A 27,147-nucleotide genomic window follows, 5' to 3' on the forward strand; every position below is an offset into this window, starting at 1 on the left:
GTAAGTGACTTTTTTAAGCAGGTGCTGTGTTGCACCATGTGCTCAAACAAGTACTGATTTATCTTTTCATGCTAAACCAGGAAGAAATGTCCAAATTCCAAGATCAACAAACACAGAACTGTACAATCATATCAAAGATGTTCTAAGTCGTCCACCATATTTAGGATTAGTATCTAGAAGAGGTCCATTTTCCCCTGTAATGTTATCACTGGGAGCTGGAAGCTTTTGGGGCGATGGCAACAAGAGCTTGTGATGTGAGTCGTAGCAAATGTTGTTGTAAGGCTTCAGATAAAAGATAAATCTGTCTTCGAGAAGTTACTGTATGTCTGTTCATTCGTGGTAAATAATGGCAGTGATACGCTTTCGGTTTTAATCAGTAAAATTAAGACTGAACTAATAACATTTAGATCAGATACAATATATTCCAGCCATATTCAAAATGAGGGCCTCGATCAAATGTGAGGAAACAGCTCCAAGTTTGTCGTGTCAGAATTTTCTCTTCATGGTTTTGAGGTCACAGATGAGGGGTTTCAGAGGCTTTCTGTGCAGACACACATCCCCCTGTAGCTCTGTAGTCCCTGTAAACTCAGAGGCCTCTGCAACTCACATAGTAATCGTTATCATGACCAGGCTGGCAGATTTTCTTAGAATGATGGGAATTTATATCCAAGGTCTTTGACTGAAAATGTACTTTCTGTAGTATAAGGGTCAGAAAGAGAAAGTGATCAGCAAAAAAGTACCAGGTGTTGAACTGTGATATTTCTGCTCATCTATTTTAGTAACAGCTAATGTTTTGATAAGTGCTGAGAAGTAATAAAGACAAAAGTACTACAGATAAAAAAACAAACATGGAATTACTCTGAATTTTGAGTACTGGTGAATAAGTAGGTGCAAAAAGGACGGGGTCATGGAAGATACAATTATGTTCTCTTACATTGTACATTGTTTCTCTTATTGTATTTGACCACTTTAAATTCAGTGATTCATAGCCACAGCATGTGGGTAATGAAGGATTTCTCCATTTTAATGCTACTGTTCTCTTACGGCCTGAGCCCCAGTAAGCAGGCTGAAAAACGGGTAAAGTCTGGCTGCTTTTGTTCACTCCACGGTACTTTTATCCACATGTGACAGAACAGAAAGAAAAGCCTCTTGGCTGTGAAGCCCTTCGCCCTGGTTTGCATTAGTAATGATTGGAGATTTTGGAATACTGGAACATACTCGGCCATTGGGTCCATGCAGCTTAAGGAAATTGTCAGTGTGATTGACAGGAGGCCCAGAAGCAGCCATGATGCTTTATGAGGCTGTTACTCCACAGTTATCCTCCTCTGACTATTAAAGCCAAGTCTTTGTTTGTTTTCTTGAGCTCCTCAGTGAAGGAGAGCATTAGTGGGATCAAACATCTTACTGGTCAAGACCGAACACACACACACACACACACACACACACACACACACACACACACACACACACACACACACACACACACACACACACACACACACAAAACGGTGTATGAGGAAGAAGAAATTTAAACTATTGCATCTTGTGGCGATCGCCGATGCCACCGGGGTCTCCCACACACAGCCTGAGACAAACATGTGTCTTTTCAACATTTTATTATGTCGTTCACAGGTGCAAACATAAATTATAAACTAAACTTGCACTTGCCAGCAGTATTAGCTTTTCAGCTCATCTACAGCTCAGCTCAGCTCTATGGTGTCTCTTTCAGTCTCTGCTCGTGTTCCTCCCATGTGTCTCTGTGTTCTGTCTCCGGCAGCTCTCCTGCTGCCTTTTGAATCAGCCTTCCGATGTCAGCTGTGCATCACCTCTCCCTGGTTCACCTGGAGGTGCTCACCCAGTCACCCAGTCACCTCCATGCCCACATACCCCCATCATCAAATTCAGGCTGGGTAGCCATCTGGGGCACCGCACAGGCGCCGTGGATGCAGGACCATGGGACGTGGATCCAGGAATAACACTCATCCTCATCTGTTACAGTATTCTTGGGCACATGTATTTAGTTATTTTTTTATGTTCTTACCCCAGCATGTGCACGTCTGCAGTGTAAATATGAGCTGAACAGATATAAATGGAAGCTGTTATGTAACTGGCCCATGTGTGACTGACAGGAGGTCATGACTGTTTTGAAATGTCACCGTCGGACCTCCGCTCTGGACTTCATCCACCAAATGAACAAAGTGCTTTCCTGCCATCAATCAACCATTAACACAAGAGTCATTAGACTATTGCAACAGGAAGAACTCTTAAAATGGTTAAAACCATACAAATGTGTGGCATAAAGTAATCCCTGTGTTTATGGAAGCCATAACCGACTCCTCCACATCTAAACAAAACCTGCTGGTGAGCGTTGCTTTGTTTCATCTCGACAAAACTTGTGGAAAACGGCTGCGTCTCAGCCAGCAAGGACCACATGGATTCAACTTTTGACAGGATTTCATGAGTCAAAGAGGCTGGAGACTTTTGCCAATTCACTGAGGAAAATATAATCTTTAAATTTGGCATTAAGGCCTCAAAAATCTTTACCGCTGATGCAGGGTTCTCTCCAATACACAGAGGAGAGGCCTGCCAAACATTAAGACTGGGTTACAGAGGTATTTAGTGAAAGCTGATATGGGAAACAAAAGGAAAAGCGTCTTAGGAAGGCGTCACAGTCAATGTTCACTTATGTTGTAACACAGTTTTGCACAGTTGATATATTAATCCCTCTCTCAGTACAAAACGTTCATATAAAATCTAAATGTAACCTGAAGTGAAGTGAGTTCATGAAATATTTCCACATTCTGCTTAGTGCTTTGTTTCTTCAAATGAACCTTTAAGTACATGGCCCATAATGAAAACAAGGCTTTATGGTAAACACAGCTCTGTGTTTATGGACACACGGGACTGTGGGAGATAATTAAATGGATAAATGGCTTTTTGTCTTTCGCAAGAAATGTTCCTTGACTTCTCTGTATTGTGTCATGCTCATGGCCAGAAAAGATAAAAGCAAACATATGGAGAGTATTAAGATTCACATAATTTATTTACTTTTCCAAAAGAGAAAAAGAAAGAGCTAAAAGATGTCATCAAACAAAGTGAACAGAGCCTTGTTCTCATAGGATTACATGTTTAAAATTGCACACATTTACTGCATACATCAGCTGTTTAAACGTCCACAGTAAAAACCAATATGATCCACCTGCTATTCAAACTGTGCCTGTTGGTGCAAAGGAGAAAATTGTGCAGTGTAATACTGTGTGGTACAAATATACTCAATAACATGGTGAAACAGGAAACACTGTACTTCAATTGCTCATTTTAAACATCAGGTGTTATTGAGTGCTATTTGTTGAATCTCTGACGTCTGCACGCTTCAGTTCTGGTCTGTTTCGAAGGATATTCGTCTTTGGCATGTTTACATACATAAGACAACTTGATGGACCACACAATCACATGTTGGACTGACTTTATGAATCGTTTCACCAGCAAATATATCGTGACAGTCGGCCTAAAATTAGCCAAGCTATTTTAGGTGATACCACGGGCGGAGGTGAACTATGTGGTGAATGAACACAAGCAGTTTGCAATTTGATTTATTTCCTTTTCTTGTGCTGAGCAAACGAGGAAAAGCTGCAGTGCAGACAGAGGTCAAAGTCGTTTAATAGCTGAGCCAATGAAGAAGCAGCTGCGGCAGCTTCAATTTCAAACAGGCTGTAAATGCAGCACAGGTTGTCCCAGTTTAAGGAGAGTGAATGAGGAATAAAAGGGTGTTTTACTGCACCTTCATAGAGTCAACGATAGGTAAAAATGATGTTATTGTGGTTGGCCAACTGCTATCTGCAACTTTCAAGATGAAATGTTATAGAGTCTACTATTCCTGTTCGTTTTATTGTCTCTCTTGCAGGTCATACGCTTTCAACCGGAACATGCAAACTGTAAATATTCTATTTCCTAACTTGGAAGAAGAAAACTGCAGTATATATAACATTTGATGACTGGTTTATTAAAACTCTATAATGTACTTGTGCACAGATATAAGTGTTTGTAAACAGCAACTATAACTCCTCTTGTATCCAGTCATCAGTGAAGCCTGGTGTGTAAACAGAGAATTAAATAATGTAAAATACAGGAGAAGTTATAATTGATGACACGTACTATACATTAAGAAATGTTTAAAATGTCCTTATATCTGCGTACAACTACATTTCAGTGAGTTAAACACTGGTTATTAAATATGTTAAAATGCATTAAAAGTGGTGTTATTTAGCAGGATTCACGCTCACAATAGAGGTGTCTACATGTCTACATGTCTTGCCACTATTGACAGACCTACACTTTGACTCACATATTCAAGATGGCACTTGGTTACACTTGTCATTGTTTCCAAAAACCTCGGTGCCACAGCATCGACACTCAGATGTTCAAGGCTCATCTGAACCGAAAACTGCAGCAAAATCTAAAAAAGACGATTTGTTGTGCAGGCGAGGTTAGAGTTCATCCAACAGAGCGTCTGTCCGTTCTGCCACACTCAGGTGCCATGTCTGTAATCCAGCAGGTGCAGGATCTCTTTTCAATGTCTCGTCACTGTCTGTATTGCAGTTAAACTGTCAAAGAATACTGTTGAATTCATCTTTCAATACAGAGAACTGGTGCTTTACATTGACAATGTTCTCGAGGTGCAAACTTCATTTAAGAGTTTTTGGGGCAGACAATGATTATCACAGGAAAGTGAACTGAGGAACAGGTGTCGCATGTCGAGCGCATGTCAGCATTTCCTTCTGTCCTTCTGTCCTTCTCCGACCCTGTCCGCCTCAGCCCTCAGCTGATCCAGGTCCTCCTCGGAGCTGCGCTGGGTCCCCCGGGAGAAAATCCTGCGACGTGACTGGGCGCTGAGATCCAGCAAGTCAAAGGAATCGGAAGAGAAGACGCTATCCTCGCTCACCACGCTGGAGGGGCGGCTACGCCTGCCCTCAGCGCCTCCTGTGGCGCGGAGCAGCTGCTGCAGAACCTCGGGGAACATCGCGGGGGCCACAGATGGAGATGAGTGGTGGTCATCGGGGAGATCCAGACTGCGGGAAAACTTGCCATTACGTTTCAGAATACCCTTCCTTCTTCTTACTGCCTCTGTGCGCATGGTGGGACTGTCCCCTGATGCCGGGAGACAACTGTGCTGTTCGTAAGAGCACAAATCACCTGCTTCATTCTCTTTAACTCCTGCTCCAGAGCCCCTTCTTCCTGAGGAGGAGCCATAACTTGACTCCCCTCCATACAAGTTCTTCAGTATCCCCTTCTTGGGCATTTTAGATGAGGGCTGGCTGAATGTTGACGGGGACGGCAGGCTGGTGGATAGGACGTCAGCATGTGTTCGATAAGGCTGGGGAGAAGCGTTGTATAGCTGGGAGGGAGAGTTTTCTTTAGGGGGGCTGTGAAAGACTGAGTCAAAACTCCGCTGGGGTTTCAGAATACCTTTGGGTTTCTTTCTTTCAACAGTGGAAGTGGAGGAAACCACAGCAGAGGGGGCAGCTGCTGCACAAACACCACCACATGCTCCCTGTGCCGTCTGGGGAATCGCATTCTCCTTGCGTGACTTCCTGAGGCTGGACATCCCCCCACGTGCCCGCCCTCCGCTACGATCGCTCCTCAGAGGTAAGCTCAGGTAAAACGGGTGGTGAGAGCGCTGGGTTGCACAGGCGGAGTCTGAGGACAGGCACCCGGGGTCGACCGCCATGTTGCTGGCGGCAGCGACCCGATTCTGCCAGTCGATGTAGCGAGCCAGCAGAGGGGAGGGACATTCTTGGTGCGGAGATGAAGGGCAGTCACACACACTCTCTTCATAACCCCAGTTCACCCACCAGTGGTTGGCCACGTCCTCTATCGTGGCCCTCTCATCCACGCGCACCGTCAACAACCAGTCGATAAGAGCGCAGGCGTCTGGAGGAACAGAGTCAACAGCTATTTACAGCAGCCGCACTGACCGGCACAATGCAATTAACAGGATACTAGTAGGAACAACACACTATCCCAAAATATTGGACAGAAATGGGAATTTATAATGTTGATGAATATAAGGATAAAGTTTACCTGAGGGGGGGTTGGGTCTGTGATAGCGACCTTGGCTTATCTGCTCAGTGAGCATGGAGTGACTCGCACCATAAAACGGCATGCTGCTGTACACCAGGGCATAGAGCAACACCCCGAGCGCCCAGCAGTCCACCTGGCACCCAAAAACACACAGAATGAAGAATGAGCCATGCACATAACTCACAAAATTCCGGCTTCAGTTTATACAACACAATCGGGTAATACACGATTAACTCCATCAAGGAAGTTGTGTTTTCACCCCTGTCCATAAGTTAGCTTAAAAGTTTTTTTTGTTGGCTTGAGGGAGATGGAGGGGCAGGAGGAGCAGAGTGGAGCTTTAATGACACACCCGGAATATTTTCTCATAAGCAAAAGCAGCGATGGCAGTGTGTGACCCACCTCTGGCCCCTGGTACGGCAGTCCTTTCACTATCTCTGGGGCGGCGTAGAGCGGACTTCCACAGTACGTCTGCAGCAGAGTGCCCCTCTGGAAGTGATTGGAGAGGCCAAAGTCAGCCAGCTACAGAACAAAGAGAAAGAGAGCAAGAGATGGATGAATTCACACATTGTTATTATATTCATATTATGTCCCATGTTGTTCCTGGCCTTTGTATTAATTATATGTTATTATTCATCTTAATTCCTGGAGTAGAACATAGAGAGGATGTCAAGCCACTGAAATAAAACACAAAATGTTCAATACAAAAGCTGTAGCACCTTGAATCTACCTCTGTGTGTATGGAAGGTGCTTTATAAATAAAATTGCCCTGCCTTGCCTTGACGTGCCACGGTAAGCGTGATGTCTCATTTCCTTTTGGTATTGGTATTTTTGGTAGTTTTTCCTTCCTATTGTTGAGGTCAAGGGCAGGGGATGTGTTATTGTGAAGCCCTATGAGACAGATTGTGATTTGGGAATATGGGTTATGCAAATAAAAGCACGTTAAACCTTGAAAATATGTCGTATCATATTTCATTCAAAGGTTTCACAGCACAATAGAGCAACAGTGTCAAGTGAACAGGAGGATTAATGTGACAAGGATCACACACCTAACACTGAGTCCGTCACAAATCTAATTCACTCATTCCCTTCGACACTCAGATTCCTTTTCACTGAGTACGCGCCGCAAACTCTGAGCAAAAACACAACAACTCAATAGCAATTCCTTTTAAAAGAGCCCAAAATAGCTTTGCTGAGCGGTTGCCAAAGTAAGTGTGAGCGAGGGGAAGAGAAGAGCGCCAAAAACATCAGGCTGCACGTAACGGAACAATCACTCACTCGAGGATAAGAGAGCCGTGCACACACACGCCGAGGCTCTTCTCTATCTGAAGAGATTATTAACAACGCGCAGCAGCCGCCTATCAGGCCGGCTGGTGTTAAAAATACTTAGCGTGACAGCTTTATTTCCGTGGAGCAGAGGTACAGGGAAACAGAGACCTCACAGGTGGAAGATGACACGGTGTATATATAAGTCAGCTCACTCTTTATGTTACACTTGTACATACAGTGGCAACAATGATGTGTAGACTGTGCACGTGAGCTGCACTGCTTTACCTTCAACAAGTGTGTGTGTGTGTGTGTGTGTGTGTGTGTGTGTGTGTGTGTGTGTGTGTGTGTGTGTGTGTGTGTGTGTGTGTGTGTTTGTGTGTTTGTTTGTGTGCTCCCTGCAGATATACATCATTTCAGTCCTTGGCAAAGACTTTCCTCAGTGTTGAAAGCTTGCAACACTCTTTCTCATAAACATACAAGATGTTCCCTGTGCACACGCCTGGACACTGCATGGACCAATGTATGAAGCAACTGCCTCAACAGACTATTGTTCCTGTTGTCCGTTACCAGTTGAAATATAAAATGAACACATTAAACAAACACCTTCAAAGCTCTGAAGCAGAGAAAAAACAAGTCATACACTCTGCAGACTTCTGCCACTGCTGGAATGAAAACAGTCAAACTAAACCATCGAAGAAAATGTATATTCATAAGCAATAAGCTGTTCACACGTGACCGAGAGCCATAGTTTTACCTTAAATGTCTGGCTGTGCCGGCAATGAACACATGCCATGAAGCTGCTATTGTGCAGGCATAACATGCACACGCATTACTAACAGCCTCTGTCATTTCCTGCAGCCCAGTGTGGTGAACCTGAGGTCTGAGATGGATGAAGAGCTGCTGAGAGGTCTGCACATTGTGCTTTCTTTTGACGGACAGACAGCATACTTACATCAAAACCCTCCGATTGGCACGATTGCCACTAGATTCCCTGCATTCCCCGTTGGCTGTGCACAACTCCCATATAAGGAGAGGAACATCCAAATAAGGCAAAAAATGACCCCTGGCTTCTTTTATAAGACCTGGCACAGTGATTGTGCTGGTTCAGCGTGCGTGATTTAACAACACATTAACATTACTGTGGGCAGAATGTGTTCCAATGTACGTTCTGAATCTGGACTTGGTTTGCATTTTTATTTCGGAGCTGGCAAAATCCTCCGTCAACAGCTGCACGAGGTGGAGCTTCGTTCTAGCATGCTAAGAACAAGATTGTTTCCTAAAACATATTAGCCAGTGTGTCAGAAAGATGTATGCCTTCATTTTCAAAAACAAAAGTATAATCTGTGGTCTTTGGACGATTCATAATAACTCGTGATGTATTTTACGCTCAGGCCAAAAAAGGACACATCCATTTTTTACGCAGGGATAAATATTTAGATTTTGGAAGGAAACTAAATCTATTTTCTTCTTTTTGTCAAAGTAACCTGCAGACTCGGTTGGTGCATGCTTTTTATAGATCTTACCTTGACGTTGAAATCCTGATCTAAAAGGATGTTCTCCAGTTTGAGGTCCCGATGCACCACACCATTCTGCAAAGAGAGCAGAGACACGTGAGTTCCTGCGCTGCTCCTCCCTCCCGCACACACTCAGATGTTTTCTCTCTGCGTGCAAACTTGAGACTGAAGTGTCTGAAGTTTACAAAACAACCCCAACTGGTATATAGAGCATTTGTCTTTCATTTACTATTTTATTATCCTTAACATTCCTCTCAAGCCTCAAGTAGCAGGGCCATGAGTCTAAAATACCAGAGAGCCTTGAGACAGCTTCTCAGACCGTGAAATCATCAGGCATGAGGAAGTGCTTTGTTTGGGTTAATTAATCTGTTGAGATGGGATTTTATCCCCTGATGGCATTAAGCACCTGGGAGCCAACGTGACGCCACAGGGGGGGAGACAGCTGTGGACCAGAGTGACAAAGAGCAGCAGTGCACTTCAGATCCAGTGAAAGGGAAACATCTGTTTCATTGATATTGAAATATGTAGGAAATCATAAGAAGAGACAATGCTAGAGATAACTGTGACCACCCAGGAAAACTGTGTGACGCAGAGGAACTTTGGTAAATGAGCCAGAGCCTTTCTTTCATTTATTCCATCATCTTCAGAGTATTTACTGTAAGAGGAGAAATGACCCATGACCTTAGATGGTGTTTTGTGCACTGTATGTGTGTGGCTGTGCATGCAAGGCAGAGATAAAGGTGAAAAGAAATCTGTGTGGCTGACCAGATTTTTTCTTCCTGCAATTTTTCACATCAACCTGAACTTATTTTGAAGGATAGCACAAAAACAAACTGACTCTTGAAGCTATAATAATCCCCCCATGTGTCCTGCATACCTCAGAGGCACATTCAATAATTCATTCATGCCGGAACGTTCACATCTATTTTGGGAAAATATTCAAAGGGGCAGAAAAAAAGGAGCACAAAATCCACCTGCCCGCCGACTACAAAGCTGCAGGAGCTGAAGGATAATCTCTACGTTTAATGTCAGGGATTCATGAAGAAGCCAACCTGCTAAAATAAGAATGATAAGAAAACAAACACCTTTCTGTCACATCCAACTCAGCTGACCGAAAGCCACAGATCCTCACTTCTCCTGCCCCATAATGCACTTCTGTATTAATAGGATTTGTGGATTTCCTTGATAATTCCTGTCCGATTTTATGTACACAACAATAAAAACAATGACTTGAGGAACTTGTTCTGTCGCCAGGGTTTGGAAGGCGGAAGGAAGCTCATTTAAGTAACGTGTCGGTTAAATGTGTCAGTGTGTGACTGTAAAAAACAATCAAGGCTTAATGCTCTCTTAACCCGGAGAGATCTGAAAACTCGAGTCAAGTTTTTCTACAGCATTAGGATTAGGATTTAGTGGATTTAGCAGGACCGTATTTGCTTGTGCACACTTGAATACTGCAGCAAGCGAATCAGCATGTGCCGACATGTTATCCCTTAATTTATACTGAATTGGCAGGGTTGCATTTTGCACAAAGTGTGTGTGTGTGTGTGTGAGTATAAACCTTGTGGCAGTAGTGGACAGCAGATGTGATTTGTCTGAAGATGCTTCTGGCTTCTGTCTCTGCCAGTCTCCTTCTCTCCTGGATGTAATCGTACAGCTCTCCTCTGCTGGCATACTCCATCACTATCACGATCTTATCCCGGCTCTCGAACACTGCACAGGACACATCGACAACATGACATTATACATATGAGTCTCAGAGGATGCCTCAGATTTACACCTTACAACATTGAGAGATGCTATTCTGCGTCTGTGGAAAACCAGACACACAGAAGCTTGTTAACTGACAGAGTTAACAGAATATTACAAACTTTTAATGAGCAAAATTCCTCCAGAATAAAATCCAACAATACATAATATTACACTTTCAGGGGGTTAAAATGCTGAAATATTATGTTATTACATGAAAAGATTAAATGACAATGTGTTAGATCGTCTCTTAATACTCTTAAAGACAAAGATCTTTTAGGAAAATGGTTCACAAATATATTTTTTTCACGGTAATTTCAATTTCCTGGAACAGCTGGGCACTGCAGCCTTTTACTCACACAGGAGTATGTAGAGCACTTATCGAGGACTATTTTCAGCTGTTTACATGGGATCAACCCAAGAATAGACTTCAGTGCCAGTGGTAATGAAGGAGTCATGCTACAATGTTGTGGTTCACTGATGTTGTTTTTGAACAGCAATGTGGGTCTGTGGCACTGAGGAAGAAGCTAAATTAGAATTTGGACACTTGCTTGTTCATTGTTGGTTTTAAACTTTATTGACAATTAAAAATGTCAGCATCATCTCTTTTGAACATTATTATCTCCACCATGGAGGTTCATCTGCATTTGTCCGCCTGTTAGTAAGCAGGATTACACAAAAACTACTGGACAGGTTACCACAAAACTAAGAGGGTTACAGTTAGAAGAAGGATGCTGTATATGTCAGGGACAAATTTGGTGCAGAACCAGATCAGGGGATGATCAAGGAATTTGATTTCACTTTCATTAACAATGTGAGAGGGCGTCTTTCAACATTTTCATTAATTTCTCAGAGAATAGTTCATGGATCTTGCTGACAACATCAGGCATGTTTAGGGGACGGACATTTAGAAAATTTGGTGCAGATCCAAATCCAAATCTGGATCTAGTGAATTTAAATGTGGTTTCATAAGGGGACCGTCGGACCTTGGCAGAGGTAAGAACTCTACCGAGCACCATTCAAGTTGCACAAGTGCTGCTGTGTCTGTCAGGGGACTACTGTGATTAAAGGAGTATGACACCCACTTTGTTAAAATAATCCATGTGGGGACAAAACTAAGTAATAAAACACGATTCCATTTAGCTCTTGTGTGCAATGTTGTGTGTGTTTGCAGTCTTACCCTCGTGGAAGCGTATGATGTTGGCGTGTCTTAGCGAGGAGGTGATCTCGATCTCCCTCTGGATGTGGATTTTGTCCAGGTCGTCTGTGATGCGCTCCTTGCGGATCGACTTGATCGCCACCTGTGAAAGGAAACACGCCATTGAGTCCGGACATGTCATATGAAGCATAATGTTCGAAACCAACATAATCTGATCACTGCAGCGACACCGTGAGGATAGTTCACAGCTTAGAGAGAAAGAAACAAAAGTCCTTCTGAAGAGAGCCCCGTCTCCCAGGTTATCAGGGGACAGTCGTTACCATGGTGATACTTTGTGCAAAACTTATGGATGTTGCCAGCAAACACAGATTCCTCTTTGATGAATTCCTCCGCAAACCCAGCAGTTAACTCATTTTCCTCCTCACCTCCCTCAACTCAAGTCTTTCAAGTGATAAACACAGACAAATGCACAGTTAGTGTGTCACTTGAATAGACATGCATGGAAACAAAGACATACATAGTGTTGATACAGTTACACGCACACACACACACGGAAATAAAATCTCTGGGTATTAGAGGTGATTATGTGGGTTTTAAAGGCTGGATGGTGAGAGCAGGTCTCCTGTGATCTGAGCTCACACAGAGGCAGAAGGTTGACAGCTGCACTGTTTACACTCTGCTTCCTTAATCCCAGGCACTCCCTGTACCCCGATGTAACCCCCCGACCACCAGATACACACATGCACACACACACCACAAAAGCAGGCACCCCCGGCATTATCCCCTGAATCTCTTTGGATCGAGCAACTGTCGCCAAAATGGCAAGGACAAGACAAACCAGGGCGTCCTTTTTTTTAGAAATAGCCCAACAGGACGACAAAAGAGAAGGAGATGTGTTATAATGCGATGGTGAGTCTATAGGACTGCGTTGTGAGGTTGACATCCTAAGATAGCGATGATCGTACAGCCGTATAATTATGTCAACCTCTTCAGAGTCTCTATGGGCGAGCCGGCTTCTCCCTCGGGTCACAGCTCCAGAATTCTCAGCTGCTGGAAAAAAAACGTCTACGAGACACTGGAAGACACAATTCACACGCTCCATAAACTGCAGCAGTTATGTAACACAACACAAACACACTCCAGTGAACTGCCGGGACTGGCCTTACCTTCTTTACTGATGTGGTGATATTCAATGAAGGAGACTGTTATTTTCTTCTTTGCTATGGTTTTATTTTTCATTTCATCTATATTTGATTGACCCAGAAAGGTCCCAATAAGATATAGTGTATCTTCTGCAAGGGAGTCCTGGTCAAGAGGCCAGTAATGCACAGAAATCATGTGGGATCAATGCATTATGAAAAGTTTAAAACACACGTTAAAAAAGCAGTAACATTGTTCTAAGAATTTTTTTTTTTAACTTTTAAATGCACCAACAGAAGGGAGCGATTCCAAGTTTAAAATATCTTGCAGCTCATTCCAAGCATGTCGTGCATGAAGGCAAAAGGCAGATTTACCCGGCTCTGTTCGCGCTGCTAATCAAGCACTCGGCATTCTGCAGAGGATATTTATTTCTCACATCACCAGACTGATGTGGCTAAAGTCGTTCAGGCAAGAGGGAGTGCAGGGTGCTGGGTCAGAGATTAGGGGCGCTCGTATTCAGAGGCGGTTTGCTGAAAGGCACAAGTCCAAGCTTGGGGAGATATCATCATGTGGGACATTTGCATGATTGGGAATGTTTTCTGACCCAAATACCTGCTGGCTGGGACGGCAGAGTGAGGACGGGAAGGGGTGGACGTGGAAACAAGACGAAACAATCAAACATCTGCTCTTAGACTGTCAGACGTCACAAGATGCTTCGTGACATCTATTGGTTTTAATATTGATGTAAATTGTAAATCTGTTATGACGTATTTATAGAACAACTGCCCAGTTCACACCTGGAATTGTATTGGACACTGATCAGTACAGTCGTCTCAAAGTTATGGAAAACAACATGTGCTGGAGTTTTGCACCAGACCACAGCTCCCAATAACGTGGTCTTCAGGCAAATAATAACAGAATGGAAAAAACAAAGATCATTCGATATGAACCAGAAGACACTGAAACCTTGTGGAGAATTTAACCAAATGTATTCGTTGATCATGAGGAGATGCTACCATGTGTCCTTGCTGTTTCCATGTTACCCCCATTTTTTATACGGATGTAAAAAATTCTTATTTTATCCTTATCTTTTTATTACAAAAACAAGTAATAAAGTCTATTCAAAAAAGCAATAAAGAGGATTTATGAGGCAGCTACCAGAATAGGTGATAGTAATGACTATGTTCAAAGTAAAAAGACTTGTCTATTACTGTCATTCTAAGCCTTGAGTTCCCCCCTCGGGCCCTCGGACTTGGCATTTAAGTCTGATCAGCCGAGTGCAGAGAAGAGAGACACACTCTGGGCATTGTTCAGCCTTCAGGGCATTAAGAGCATATTTTTATAAGGGGCACGTGTGAGGAGGAAATGTGGGTATGTGTCTGTGTTTGTGATTTCACCACTGTGCATGCAAATATGCAGTGTATGCGTCATGTCTGAGTACGACCTCTAAAGTATCCGTCTCACCAACAAGGTCTCATTGTTCATCCAAATAATGTGCTCCGTGTGAGATATTTGCCTAAAACACCAAACTGTAGCGGGACACGCAGGAAACATAAGGAGCTACGAGAATGAGTCATGCGGATGTCATCAGATGTTCTTTAAACGTTATTAGAACGAGGGTGTAGGAGAACTATCTGTACATGTCGTAATGGTACAGCCAATCTGTACAATGTGTACAATATGATAAAACGTAATTAGAACCAGACAGAGTGCAACCTTTTCTGTGCTCTCTTTCTATCTAATGTTCTCTTCCACGTACTGCTGTTGCTCCCTGCCTTTCCCCCACTGACCAATTCCTGACGCTGCTGACGTTTTGTGGGTGTGTCTTTAGTGTGCGTGATGTCACGATGGGGTTTTGGGCGGCGGACGGCCACCGCTGACTTCCTGTCCCTTTACTCCCACAGAGAAATTCATGCACACACATACGTACACATCCTACGAGCTTGAGCATCACTCAAGATCCCTGCTGCATCGGTGGAAGATTTAACAGCAGGATTATAGGCTTCTTGCCAAAGGGACCCTTGACCTCAACATCCAGCTACACACACACACACACACAGACACACACACACACAGCGCAAATGTCTCCCTTTCCATAACCAGGAACTAGAGAAATGTGATGCTGACGTCCATGCACAGCAGAAAATGATTTAAAAGCTTTTAATGGCTAGTCTTCAAAACAAACTGTCTAGTTAAAGGAACAGTTTGATATTTTGGGGGATGCACTTTGTAAACGCTTTCTTGCCAAAAGTTAAATGTCTGTATCTATAAGGAACCAGCAGCTGTCAGCTTAGCTCCAAAATACAAACCAAAGGACTGACTACCAGCACCTTTAAAGCTCACTAATAAACACATTAATTATACGGATCTTATTCGCTAAATCCGACCTATGACCGCAAGTTGTGGTTTTACAGGGATTTATGATTTTGTCTGGTTGCAATGATTAGCTGGACTCCAGGAAGTTACTGTTTTCGGCCAAGAAACAGTTCACAGCACATTCTGTATACCCCTGAAAAACAATGTAAAAGTGTTTGTATGAAATTTAACAAATGATAACCAACAATCGGTTAATTGAAAACATGCGTGTGTATTCAAATGACACCTCATCTCCCCTCCTCAATTACCGCCTGCTTTTTTCCTCGTGTGTGACCGTATAAGGTACAAACACTTTTGATTTCTCACCTGGTCAGATCATTTCAACCAATTCTCCAGAATAACTTGGGCATTAGATCTGCTGGTACCAAGCGTGTACGCAAAGCAAGGAAATCGGGGCCATGAGCTGAGAGGGGGGCTCTCGAGAACATTTGTCAACAGCAACAACAATTTTGTGAGAACCTGCTACAATTGTTTGATCAACTATGGTCAAACGAGGCCCCACGCAACAAGGTTTCTGCCTGAGTTCTTTTAAAAATCATGATGCGTCAAGGAAAATAAAAGAAACTGCTACGGCTACATGTGGTGCCTGGAAGTATTTTGATCTTGAATAAAAGAAGTGAAGAAAATGTGTTATTGCAATTTTCTTTCTTTCCAAATGGTGCAACACAAGTTCAGACCTGCAGATATCTGATGAAATCATGTTAATACTTTTTTTTAAGATATCAGAAATGTACAAAATAAGATTGCACAAAATAAGATTTTGTGCAATCTTATTTTTTCTTTCTCTCCTGGTTCAGTTGTAGTGACGAGTCAGGCTCTCAGCCAGTGTGAGTGACCCACAGCACAGATTAGTGACCCAGCATACCCAACACCCATTCCTTCCATTACATTCACCTCCTGCACCTAAAACAAGCACTCCTCCTCCTCCTCTTCTTCGCCCTTCTTTCCCTAAAACTGTCTCCTCCTCTGCCTCTTTCCCGTACACAAACAACAGCCCCCTGGTCCTGTTTCCAAAAATAATGTCCGTTTTGTTTCAAAGAATCCTTGGTATGTGCTGGCTACTGGCTCGAGGAATTCAGTACTTTCCCCTTGTCCCACACACACACACACACACACACACACACACACACACACACACACACACACACACACACACACACACACACACACACACACACACACACTATATAACAAATTCTCTCTGCATATTCTTCCTACCTGTTGTCTGTCTTTACTCCCACTCTCTGTCCTTTCTTTCTCACCAGATGGAGGAATTGCAGAAACTGTGAAAGTAGCCAGACGAATTGTGCCAATCGCACTTCCACAATCTGATTGCAAAAAAGATTATCCTTATTACTGTGTGTTTGTTTACTAAAAAAAACAGAGGGGGAATTTGAGGCTGACGGGGTCTCTGTCTGTTTATGCTCAACTCAGAGCAGAGTGGGGGATTACAGCCTGACTGTGGACTTTAAACCCACAATTATTCAAACTAATCTGACCCCGCATCATGTTTTTAACCTGGATATGTCAAATTAAAGAGAAACATGTTATTTTGTGTGTGTGAGAGTGTCTGTGTGTTTCAGTGGGTAGGGGGGGTTCAGACACTCCTCTCCTTGTAGGAGACCTATTGCAGTTATTTTATCCTCTTGTTCAAGTGCTGAGTGAGTCAGGCCAAAGGCATCTCAGCCTGGCAGCACTGGAAGAAGAAGCATGAACTGTGTTCAACACACACAAACATACGCACACGCACGCAGTTCTGTCTCTATGACTAAAGAGGACAATGCATTGGTTTACATTGATTTCCTTGAGACTAACCCTAACTTTAACTATAGTTACTAAAACCCTAACCCTAACCCTAACCCTTACCCTAACCTTAACCTGAACCTGAACCTAACCTTAACCTAAACATACCCTTAAAGGTTCAGTGTGTAGAATTTAGTGACATCTAGTGGTGAAGTTGCATGTTGCAGCTGAACACCCCTCACCTCACCCTCCCCTTCCAAACATGAAAGAGAACCTGATCCCTTTCACCTAAATCTTTCACACTGGACTCAACATAGACCTAACCTAAACCTAACCTTAACCCTACCATTAACCTTAACCTTAACCTAAATCTAACCTTAAAACATGTCTTCAAATTTAATGATTCACGCTATAGGGAGGCTTTTTAACCCCATAAGGACAACAAGTCCTCATAATGCGACTGTGTAGAGTCTACACTGTAGACAGATGTAGGTCCCCACAACATGAGCAATACTTGGACCACTCATTCAAACACACGCACACACTTTTCTCTCTATAGTTGTGAGGACATTCATTGACATAATGCTTTTACTAGCCCCTTACCCTAACCATCACAACTAAATGCCTAAACCTAACCTAAACCTAATTCTAACCCTAAAACAACCCTTTGCATTTGTGAGGACCAGCCAAAATGTCCTCACAACGTCAAAATGTCCTCACATTGATGGTATTGAACCAAAATTGGCCCTCATAAAAAGACAAGCACACACACAAGCACACACACACAGATACTTTTCCCTCTGCTTGTTAATTATAATACACAATCCTTGTATTATAATGTGGAAATCAACCATCTTTAATATCACATTCACCAGCTCCTAACTCACCGTGTTCAGGCTGCTCCTCTCCACCGCCTTCTTCACTTTGCCGTAGGTGCCTTTGCCCAGAGTCTGCATCACCTCGTAGCGGTGCTTCAAGTTGTGTTTGTGCTGGTGCTTCTTCACTTCCATCGGCGCCGAGGCCGTCGCCGCCCGGGCCACCGCCTCCATCTCCGGGTGCCTCTGCGCCTTGTCCGCGCTGCAGGGACGGCGGCTGCCCAGCCTCGGGGACCCCTCGCCGGCTCGGTGGCCTCTGGATGCCGCGTCCTGCAGACAACCGAGCCCGGAGCGGTCGCTGGTGTTCATCGCGCCTCTGCTGTCCGCCTCCCGTCTGCCCATCCTACCCGCGCTCTGTGCGCACCTGTCAGGGGCTGGGAATAAAGGGGCCCCGAATAAAAAACGTTAAACTCCGAATAGAAGTGTTTGTCAGGGACGGAGAAGTTTCCCATAAAGAGTCTCATCAGAGCCGGTCTCTTCTAAAGTCTTGAATGTGACCGATTCCAGTAAACCGACCCGTCTGAGCGGCGGCACTGTTCTCTGCGTCCTCTCCTCCAAAGCACAGCAACAGGGGCGATGGGAACCACATGGTCCGGGGCGGAGGGTGGAGCCTCCTCATTCCAGACCCAGCTCCCACAGCAGCGTCACCCCCACCCGGGATCACTCTGGGTTTTCTCAGCAGCAGGAGAGAGGATATGAAGGCATGTGAGGAATGCAACGCGGGTCAGACACTGACCCTAAATCCACCACTTCTGTCAGACATGTTTGTTGATGCCTTGCCATGAGGTGAGCTGAGAACAAATAAATCCTGGAGAAGACTTTGAAGACATTGGGACTTTTGGAGTCAGAGAGAAGGAGCTAATGGTGGTTGGAAAGTCTGCAGGATTAAATTACCTCAAGAAAAGTCAAATGTTACTCATTTGTGACATACTGGCATCCATATATCCCACACTCACAAAAAGGTTTTGCCTTAATTAGTAAGTGTGCGTTTCAATTACATATAAATGAAATATTATAAGTTTAATGTAAAGGGCTATATATGCTCTATATATAGACTCTATATATACAGTCTATGGTAAAGGGCCATATTTAATGAAGAGTTTTCTATCATGTTGAGTTGATGTGAATAAATCAATAACCTGAAAGTGATTTGATCAAATAAAGTTACACTTATGCGATACATTTGACATACATTTTATAGAAATTGTATAAGTGTATAAAACTTTAGAACCTCTACATGCTATTTGGTTGATCGTTTCTTGTGGCGTAAATGTCACATGTCAATGTCCTAAAACACTTAATCAATCATAATGCTAAATTAAAACTCCTTATAATAACCCAATTGATTTTTTAAAAACTTATAAATTAGATTTTTAGCTTTCTATAAAGAAATGGGGCCTTTTTAAAAATGTTAGTAAGTCATGAACTAATGGCCACACTAATGCATCCTTCCTTCAGAGGTCAGGGGTTCAAAAAGTAAACAGCATGAGTCATCAGTGCGCCGCAAAGCTAAAGGTCAAAATAAGTTAATTTGGAGGGTTCTCCACCTACAAATTAATACACTTCAACAAGTTATCACTCATATTTTAAGCATCATACAACCATTAACATTAATGAAAACATTAGTAACCATTTAATAAAGCTTTCCAGCTACCTGGAGGACCACCAAAAAGACCAGAAAAAGTACATCATTTGTTTAAAGGGACAGTGTGTATGTTTAAGAGACATCTATTGGTGAGGTTGCAGATTGCAACCGACTGAATCCCCCCTCCCCTAATCCATCTGTTTCTATGTAGCAAAACCTACAGGGGTCCTCAGGTTAAGTAAAAACAGGCAAGACCATTTTTAGAGCTGGTTACCTTAGCTTAGCATAACAGGAAACAGCTAGAAAGGGTTGGCCTGGTTATATTTAAAGGTAACAAAGTCGACTGTTAAAAGCCATGTAAACTCTTCAGTTTGTGGGATTATGTGTGGATTGTTGTGGGAACATTGACTCATCTGATGTATTTTTGTCATGTTGATGCCCTGAGACATAATGTCTGAATAAGTGAACAATAAAGGTCCTTTGCAAACCTGTGGACGGAGCCAGACTTGTTGCATCTAACCTATGATCTCCTGGGTGTAGCATCAAAATGAATGGACAGACATGAGCGCAGTGTCATTCTTCTTATCTAATTCTCTACAAAAATAAGCCTATTTCACTTGAAAATAGATTTATAGCTTGGGAAGGGAAATACTCCTTATGGACATTTACACTAAAGTTTAAAAAATAAGCGAAGTTATAGAATGTCTTCCTTTGTTGATCAAAGCAACAACACTAAACCCAGATTTCATGTTTATCAATCTTGTTGTTGAAATGTGAAATCCCAGAGTGAAGCTGAGTTTGTATAACACTGTGTGAGATTTAGAAGGCAGAAGTCTATTTCTCACATGTCCTGGCCTCAAACATTGTTCCTCAGAATCAGGAAGGTCATGCATTAGGGCGTGAAGAGGTTTCGAGGATTGAGGTTAGCCACCAGACAGACGTCATAGCTGTCGTGCATGGCTGCTCGTCTTTCCACCACCGTCCACACATTGTCCGCAGGATCCAGTTCCAAAATCTCCTTGGTGATGATCTCATGACGGCCTGCAGTCATGAGACAAAGTATGGGAGTTATGGTTGACCAAAATCTAATTTCCATAGAGATACTGCCTCATCATTAAGCCGGTATTCCCTGGCACTGAAGTAGACCCAACATCTGCCTTGTGTTTGTGGAACAGGATGGATTTCAGAAAGCAAAGGACATTTTACCACACTGTTAAACTGATGGACATGGTTCTTGTTGACCGTGGGTCGGTTGGGTGGCACGAATCAGATTGCCCCTCTGGTGCCGCCCTAAAGTTAGATGGTGATGCTAGATGCTATATAAAGAAGCTGCTGGAAGTAATTAACATGCATTCAGTCACTGACCTGCCCCCTTGTAGTATCCACAGAGGTAGAGCTTTCCCTCCACTACTCCTATATTGGTGGCGTTGGTTCGGAGGGAGAGCAGGGTAGTGGGCAGGGTTGGTCCTGCCCTCCAAGTGTCTGTATCTGGGTTATAGATCTCCACGGAGCTCAGACAGCAGCGTGATTGTCCGCGGTCTTCTCCATCGCATCCTATACCACCTGAAGACAACACACACACATTATCTGGCTCCTTTTCTTCTCGAAGAAATGCATTTGCTGCCTTGCTTGTGGTCTGACCTATTACGTAGATTTCTCCATTGAGGACAGCTGTGCCGCAGCGGTACCTGGAGTACTTCATCCTGGAACACTCGGTCCACCTGTCCTTGCTCGGGTCAAACTGAAACACGCGGTTACTCAACTTGTCAGGGTCGTCGTCCGGCTGATCCTGGGGGAGAAGAAGGCAGCAGATTTCAGGAATATATGGAACAAGGAAGAAAAAGACAAGAAAATCATGTGAGAAATGAGAACCATGATTTAAGACTACTGTGTTTAGGGTAATTCTGTTGGTTTTGTTGTAGATAACTGAGATGTTGCAACCTGTTGTTCAGCTTATACTATCCCTTGCTCTGATGTTGTGCAACTGTTGGCTTAAAAAAAAATCTATTCTCATTCTTATAAATTAGATCACTAGAGGGCGCCAAAGTCTGTAAGTGTGATCATTGTGGGAGTCACTGTCATGTCCTAATCTTTCACTGTTGATCTCATTATCCAACAACTTGCAGAAAAGACTCACAGCTCATAGTAGATTTTACAGGTGACTCAGAGATTAAATGGCAAGATCTTTGTACACAGCTATGTATGGACCAAAAAATCTACCAACTATCATCTCATATAACAAATACACTACAGCTGATGATGTAAGGTAATGAGAAAGAATCTTCACATCACATTTTGCAGCTGAGCTCCCCCCATTTAAACCCAGTTAGAAAAGGCACAGAAACAGAAATCTCTCGTTTAAAGCACCTGTTCCATACTAACAAAATTGTGTAAAAACACTTTCACCCATAGGGCCTGACTGTAATACTATTGACAGGTCTTTCTCTGTACCTGTGGTGCCCAGCCCCCGAGCACATAGAGGTGCTCCTTCAGGCTCACGGCGCAGTGGCAGGCCAACGGTAGAGGCAGAGGGGCGAAGCTGAGCCAGCTGCCTCCTCTCTTCAGCGACCACCTCTCCACGCTGTCTGTGATGATGTAGTGATTGTGCATTTTCATCTGACCACCTATCATGTAAAGTGCCTCGCCTATGAGCCCCAAAGCGTACATGTCCCTGTGTGCTACTGAGCACAACTCCGCCCAGCTGCTCTCCTCGGAATTATCGTACCTGGAAGACAGACAGACGGTTCAGATCTGGTTCTGAATGCAGTGTCACTCAAACATGTGCGTTTCTTAAAGATTACACACACACCTGTAGATATCCAACTTCTTCCTCCTGTGTTGGTCAAATGTTTCTATGGCCACCACTATGTTATTGTCCCGTGTCACTGCCCCCGCTGTGATCTGTCCTGCACCTCCACAGGCCCTCAGTGGAGAGGGGATGTAGCAAGTTTTTCTAGCATGGGGGGCAAAGCACAGACTGAGGTCAGCAAGTCCTCCGCGTCGGGCAGGCACTCCGTCCTTATTAACCCCACCCAAACAGAGCAGCAGGTCAGTGGCCTCCATGCCGTAACGAAGAGCCGGACGAGGTGGAACTGATGTCTCACAGTGATCTGAGGTCTGGAGAGCAGCATCAATCATCCCAAAGCACTCAGCATCCCGCAGCAATACCTGGAAGATTCATTTATAGGCATTATATTCTGTCAGTTTACTAATCACTTGGAAAATGTGGGTAAAGAGTCTACAATTTTATCACTTGGCCTTTCCCTCCGAATATCCCTTCTCACTGGGTTTCTCCTCCTGGCTTTGCGGAGGAATCCAGGGTCCACAAGTCCCAGACGGACGAGCCTGAGCAACTCCGCAGCCTGGGCTTCGCTCTGCGAGTCCCCTCTTCGCCTCTCCACCCAACGCAGCACTAGCTCCAGCACCATCTCCTCCTGTGATATGTTGAGGTCATCTGAACGCAGGAGATCCCCAAGACTTTGGGCGTCCAGGTCCAGCACTTCGTCTTCTTCACAAACCTAAAGAGAGCACAACAAATAAGGGGAGAAACAATTACAATGTCTGAGTTATAGAAATTAACAGAATTGCAGCAGAATTGTGCCGAAGGAAAACTTCCCAAAGCATCTCATCACCTGTGTGTGACTCTGCATAACAGAGCAGAGAGTTTCTGCCATCTAGTGGCAGCAACAAGTAGCTGAACAACTTAAATATGACTGAATGTTAAGCAGCCTAATTTTGGCAAAGAGCATTTTCAAAGAGTTCATCTATTCTGAGCCTTTTAAATAGGCCGATTTCAAGGAACCAATATAAACATATTGTAATATAACAAATTTCATAAATCATTTTCATATAATGCTTTATTGTGGAGTCACAATTTTGTACGGCTGTAATTGAGAGAATATTTGACACGAGTGCTACTGAATGCCTCACCTGTGCAAAGTGCTGGCAGAGGTATCTTAAGGCGCAGTCAGCCAAACCAGTGGCCCCCAGGTCTCTGGCCCAGTGGTATAGACCAACACAGTTGGAGGGGTCCATACTGGTCTCCATGTGGCTCTGACACAACCTGAAACAGTGACAATGAGGGAATAAAATAGGGTCCATAGTTCAAATGGGCCACTGCCCTCTGCACTTGACAGTTACAAGGAGGATAACAAGTCTCCTATCTAATCCCATATCCTGTCTATTCTGTTTATTTGGTAATAATCAACATCCTACATCCCAGCCTCGTTTTTTCCACCTGAAGGCTCCGTCCACATGGAGCAGGAAGGCAGCAGCAGCCACTGCCTGGATGTTGTCATTGGAGAGGGGGAGTTCAGCTCGGTACATGTAGCCCAGTAGCAGATCCAGGCTGTGAGTGGGAGTGTCTCTGAGTGCTACCTCTCCTCCCCGGGTCTCTTTCAGACCACATGTGAACATAGCCTGGACACAGCAGATAATAATAATGATGATACATGAGAAAAAAGACAAAAATTGCAGACAACCACTCACTCAATTCTATCAAATGTGTGCAAGGCCACTTTACCTGGAAGTAAGGGCTGAATGCAGACAGCACAACCTTGTGGCAAGGAAAGGGAATCCCCTCGGCCAGCAGCACCACGTCCGTGAGCTCCTCAGCGGTTCTCATCCTCTCCAGCTGCCTGAGCAGGACTGAGCCGTGCTCGGCAGAGTCCATCACCGTGGAGTCCATGGGCTCTTGTTCAGGGTGGGAGCAGAGAGAAGGCTTGGGGCAGAGCACCACCAAACACACATAACAGGAAAAGTAAGAGAGAAAATCAAGGCGGGACTTCTAAACCTGAATAAATCAAATGTCAGTAGTGTAAAGTATGTTGCTCCCTCATCATTTGACCATATCAAACAAAATGAAACTCCTGGTAAACCAACAGCTAAACTTTATATTTTCATTCACTTTTTTCATGCCAGTGGATGTTATTTGTAGCCTAATTTGAGCTCAAACTACTGTATTTGAATCACAATTTGAATGGACCATCCATCCATTCATCCATCTACCACTCATCCTTTGAGGGCAGCATGTGGTTGGACCTACTTGACATGCTGCATGTACTATGTTACTTTGTTCAGTGAACTTAATCCATGTACACTCACAAGTCCTTCCTCTTCTTTCCAGCTGAGCTGTAATGAATAACTATAGGGTGTTGTGCTTTGTGCTGCTGATCCCTGTGTGATTGCACAATTTTTTGTATTATTATTATTATTATTATTATTACTTTCCGCAAACATTATTATTTCTATTTAGATTATTTTAATTTATACATTTTCTATGCTATGAATAGTGATTAATAATTTTGGAAGCAGATAATCTGCATGTATGAATTTCAATTAGAAAAATATATACTGTATAAAAACATCAGGACCATATAAAATCAAAGCACAGACAACAGGAGGAATATCAAGTGTCTCCAATAATACTTGATGGTTTCACTCTGCTCGTACAGACGACTTTCTTTTCCATGTCGACCAGGGTCTTAAACTGGATCTGGCCACCAACTCACACACTTTTGCAGACGATGTCGACACCGTCAGTGGGCGTGCCAAACCTACACAGGCCTCTGGACTCAATGCAGACATGCACAGGCAGCTCACAGCATGAGCAGTAGCATGTTAGCATGTGCTTATCTAGCGCTAACACAGAGAAAACAGCCATCATACCAGTGTTGTACCGAGCCTGTCCACAGCCAGGATTTGGATGATGACACTTTTGATGTCTTAAACTGCTGCAAGCTGGTGTGTTTTTATTTATTATTGGACTGGCAGGTCTGTCTTGTGTTCTAGTTGCTGCCTGTGAGTGCGGCTGTGTCATGCTCACTGGTGAAAAGGTTTAAAATAGACCAGCGAGTGCCACTGGTGCTTAGTGGTGTTGTTGGTCAGTTCAGGTTTCCAGAAGTCTCTGAGCAGCAGTGACCATTCAGTGTTTCCCTCTCATTCATTCTGCCCTTTAAAAGACATGCACATATCTCCAGAACGTGATTAAAATACCAAGGTGTGTATTTCTCCTAAAAGACATGATCTATATTGACATAGATTGTTGCACTTGATGTTTTGTAATGTGAGCTGGGAGGAAGAACCAGCATGCAGGTGTTGACTTTTTTTTTAAATCCCAAGACAATCTCATTAAGTTGAACAGGGTCATGAACAGGAAATAAATCCACATTTTGAACAAAACACTCTGAACCAATCACACTTTCCATTTTAAAACACACAGTATAGTTACGGTGTACTTGAAAGCACACGTCACGGCTATGTTGTTGTTTGCCATCGACTGTGACTCAGCAGTTTCACGCACTTTCACTAAACAAAATAAGAAGTCAAACATTCACAACAAACATTCAGCCGGGGAGGTGTTTCCTGTTATCTTAGGCTAATTGGTTTATAACAATGTTTCCATGCACATTTAAGCACACTGCATTACACAACAGCAGCAGCTAAACAATCCGTACAGTCGTGGACTTCAGATTAATCAGTGACACCAGGTCAGGTTGTGTGTGTGTGTGCGTGTGTGTGTGTGTGTGTGTGTGGACCTTTGGCCAAACGTGTGCTTCAGGATGGTCTCGGTCGACAGAGCATGAATGTGAAAGCAGATACAAATTTTATCTAAATCTAATACAATACAATACAATACAGAATACACATTTGAAGGTATTTTGCCCGAAATTGACTCACTTGATCTTGAACTCTTATTCAGTTTACCATTCGAGGGGGTGGTATTTTGGACCTCTATGTGTATATGGATCACTTTAATTTGTTGGATCAAGCTTCCAATGATCAATTCCTACTTTTTGCCTTTTTCTTGATTTGAAAACTTTTATTTTGGGACTTGAACAGTGGCAGTAAATAGCTCTAAGAATAGTAGTGTTGGTCAGTTGGTCTTTCTCCTTTATCACCCCTTTCTTCATAGTCATTTGTATATACGATATGAGTCATCTGCCATTTCTACAGTGCATCTGGAAAGTATTCACGGCGCTTCACTTTTTCCACATTTTGTTATGTTACAGCCTTATTCCACAATGGATTAAATTATTTTTTTTCCTCAAAATTCTACATACATTACCCCATAATGACAAAGTGAAAAAAGTTTGTTTAAAATGTTTGAAAATCTATTAAAAATAAAGAACGAAAATATAACATGTACATAAGTATTCACAGCCTTTGCTCAATACTTTGTTGAAGCACCTTTGGCAGCAATTACAGCCTCAAGTCTTTTTGAGTATGATGCTACAAGCTTGGCACACCTATTTTTGGGCAGTTTCTCCCATTCATCTTTGCAGGACCTCTCAAGCTCCATCAGGTTGGATGGGGAGAGTTGGTGCAGAGCCATTTTCAGATCTCTCCAGAGATGTTCAATCGGGTTCAAGTCTGGGCTCTGGCTGGGCCCCTCAAGGACATTCACAGAGTTGTCCCGAAGCCACTCCTTTGTTATCTTGGCTGTGTGCTTAGGGTCGTTGTCTTGTTGGAAGATGAACCTTCGCCCCAGTCTGAGGTCCAGAGCGCTCTGGAGCAGGTTTTCATCAAGGATCTCTCTGTACATTGCTGCATTCATCTTTCCCTCGATCCTGACTAGTTTCCCAGTTCCTGCCGCTGAAAAACATCACCACAGCATGATGCTGCCACCACCATGCTTCACTGTAGGGATGGTATTGGCCAGGT

At 43.5% G+C, this 27,147-nt stretch overlaps 2 protein-coding genes across 6 annotated transcripts; both read right to left on the minus strand.

Moving 5' to 3' along the window:
• Positions 1-3,024: 3,024 nt before the first annotated feature.
• Positions 3,025-19,332, minus strand: LOC118110415 (NUAK family SNF1-like kinase 1). Its single transcript, XM_035158119.2, has 7 exons — positions 17,913-19,332; positions 11,788-11,908; positions 10,420-10,571; positions 8,871-8,936; positions 6,481-6,600; positions 6,082-6,214; positions 3,025-5,931 (listed from the first exon to the last, which is right to left on the minus strand). The coding sequence occupies exons 1-7, from the start codon at positions 18,240-18,242 to the stop codon at positions 4,766-4,768; spliced, it is 2,088 nt and encodes a 695-aa protein (XP_035014010.2). The 5' UTR covers positions 18,243-19,332; the 3' UTR covers positions 3,025-4,765.
• Positions 19,333-19,469: 137 nt separating this feature from the next.
• On the minus strand, positions 19,470-25,322 carry LOC118110417 (kelch repeat and BTB domain-containing protein 12). 5 transcript variants are annotated; one of them, XM_035158124.2, is made up of 10 exons: positions 25,153-25,322; positions 24,008-24,177; positions 23,723-23,904; positions 23,416-23,548; positions 22,770-23,003; positions 22,295-22,653; positions 21,937-22,210; positions 21,127-21,274; positions 20,851-21,048; positions 19,470-20,526 (listed from the first exon to the last, which is right to left on the minus strand). In XM_035158124.2, exons 1-10 carry the CDS (start codon positions 25,301-25,303, stop codon positions 20,378-20,380), a joined length of 1,998 nt encoding a protein of 665 aa, XP_035014015.2. In that variant the 5' UTR covers positions 25,304-25,322; the 3' UTR covers positions 19,470-20,377. The 5 variants fall into 5 exon arrangements, with proteins under 5 accessions (XP_035014015.2, XP_035014014.2, XP_035014016.1 ...); XM_035158123.2 differs by having other exon boundaries at positions 22,728-23,003; XM_035158125.2 differs by having other exon boundaries at positions 22,728-23,003; positions 24,008-24,205.
• Positions 25,323-27,147: the final 1,825 nt, after the last annotated feature.

The sequence above is a fragment of the Hippoglossus stenolepis genome, chromosome 6 (assembly GCF_022539355.2).
Source record: "Hippoglossus stenolepis isolate QCI-W04-F060 chromosome 6, HSTE1.2, whole genome shotgun sequence".
In the NCBI taxonomy this organism is placed as follows: domain Eukaryota; kingdom Metazoa; phylum Chordata; class Actinopteri; order Pleuronectiformes; family Pleuronectidae; genus Hippoglossus; species Hippoglossus stenolepis.

Excerpts from the sequence above, each read along its gene's own strand:
- LOC118110415 (XM_035158119.2), bottom strand. The coding sequence starts at position 18,242 with ATGGGCAGACGGGAGGCGGACAGCAGAGGCGCGATGAACACCAGCGAC. Across the intron at positions 10,572-11,787 it reads CATCATACGCTTCCACGAGG|TGTTCGAGAGCCGGGATAAG; the intron begins GTAAGACTGCAA and ends TGTCCTGTGCAG. Across the intron at positions 8,937-10,419 it reads CTGTCCACTACTGCCACAAG|AATGGTGTGGTGCATCGGGA; the intron begins GTTTATACTCAC and ends CTCTCTTTGCAG.
- LOC118110417 (XM_035158123.2), bottom strand. The coding sequence starts at position 25,303 with ATGACACAGCCGCACTCACAGGCAGCAACTAGAACACAAGACAGACCT. Across the intron at positions 23,004-23,415 it reads TCTGCCAGCACTTTGCACAG|GTTTGTGAAGAAGACGAAGT; the intron begins GTGAGGCATTCA and ends TGCTCTCTTTAG. Across the intron at positions 20,527-20,850 it reads TGGATACTACAAGGGGGCAG|GCCGTCATGAGATCATCACC; the intron begins GTCAGTGACTGA and ends TCATGACTGCAG.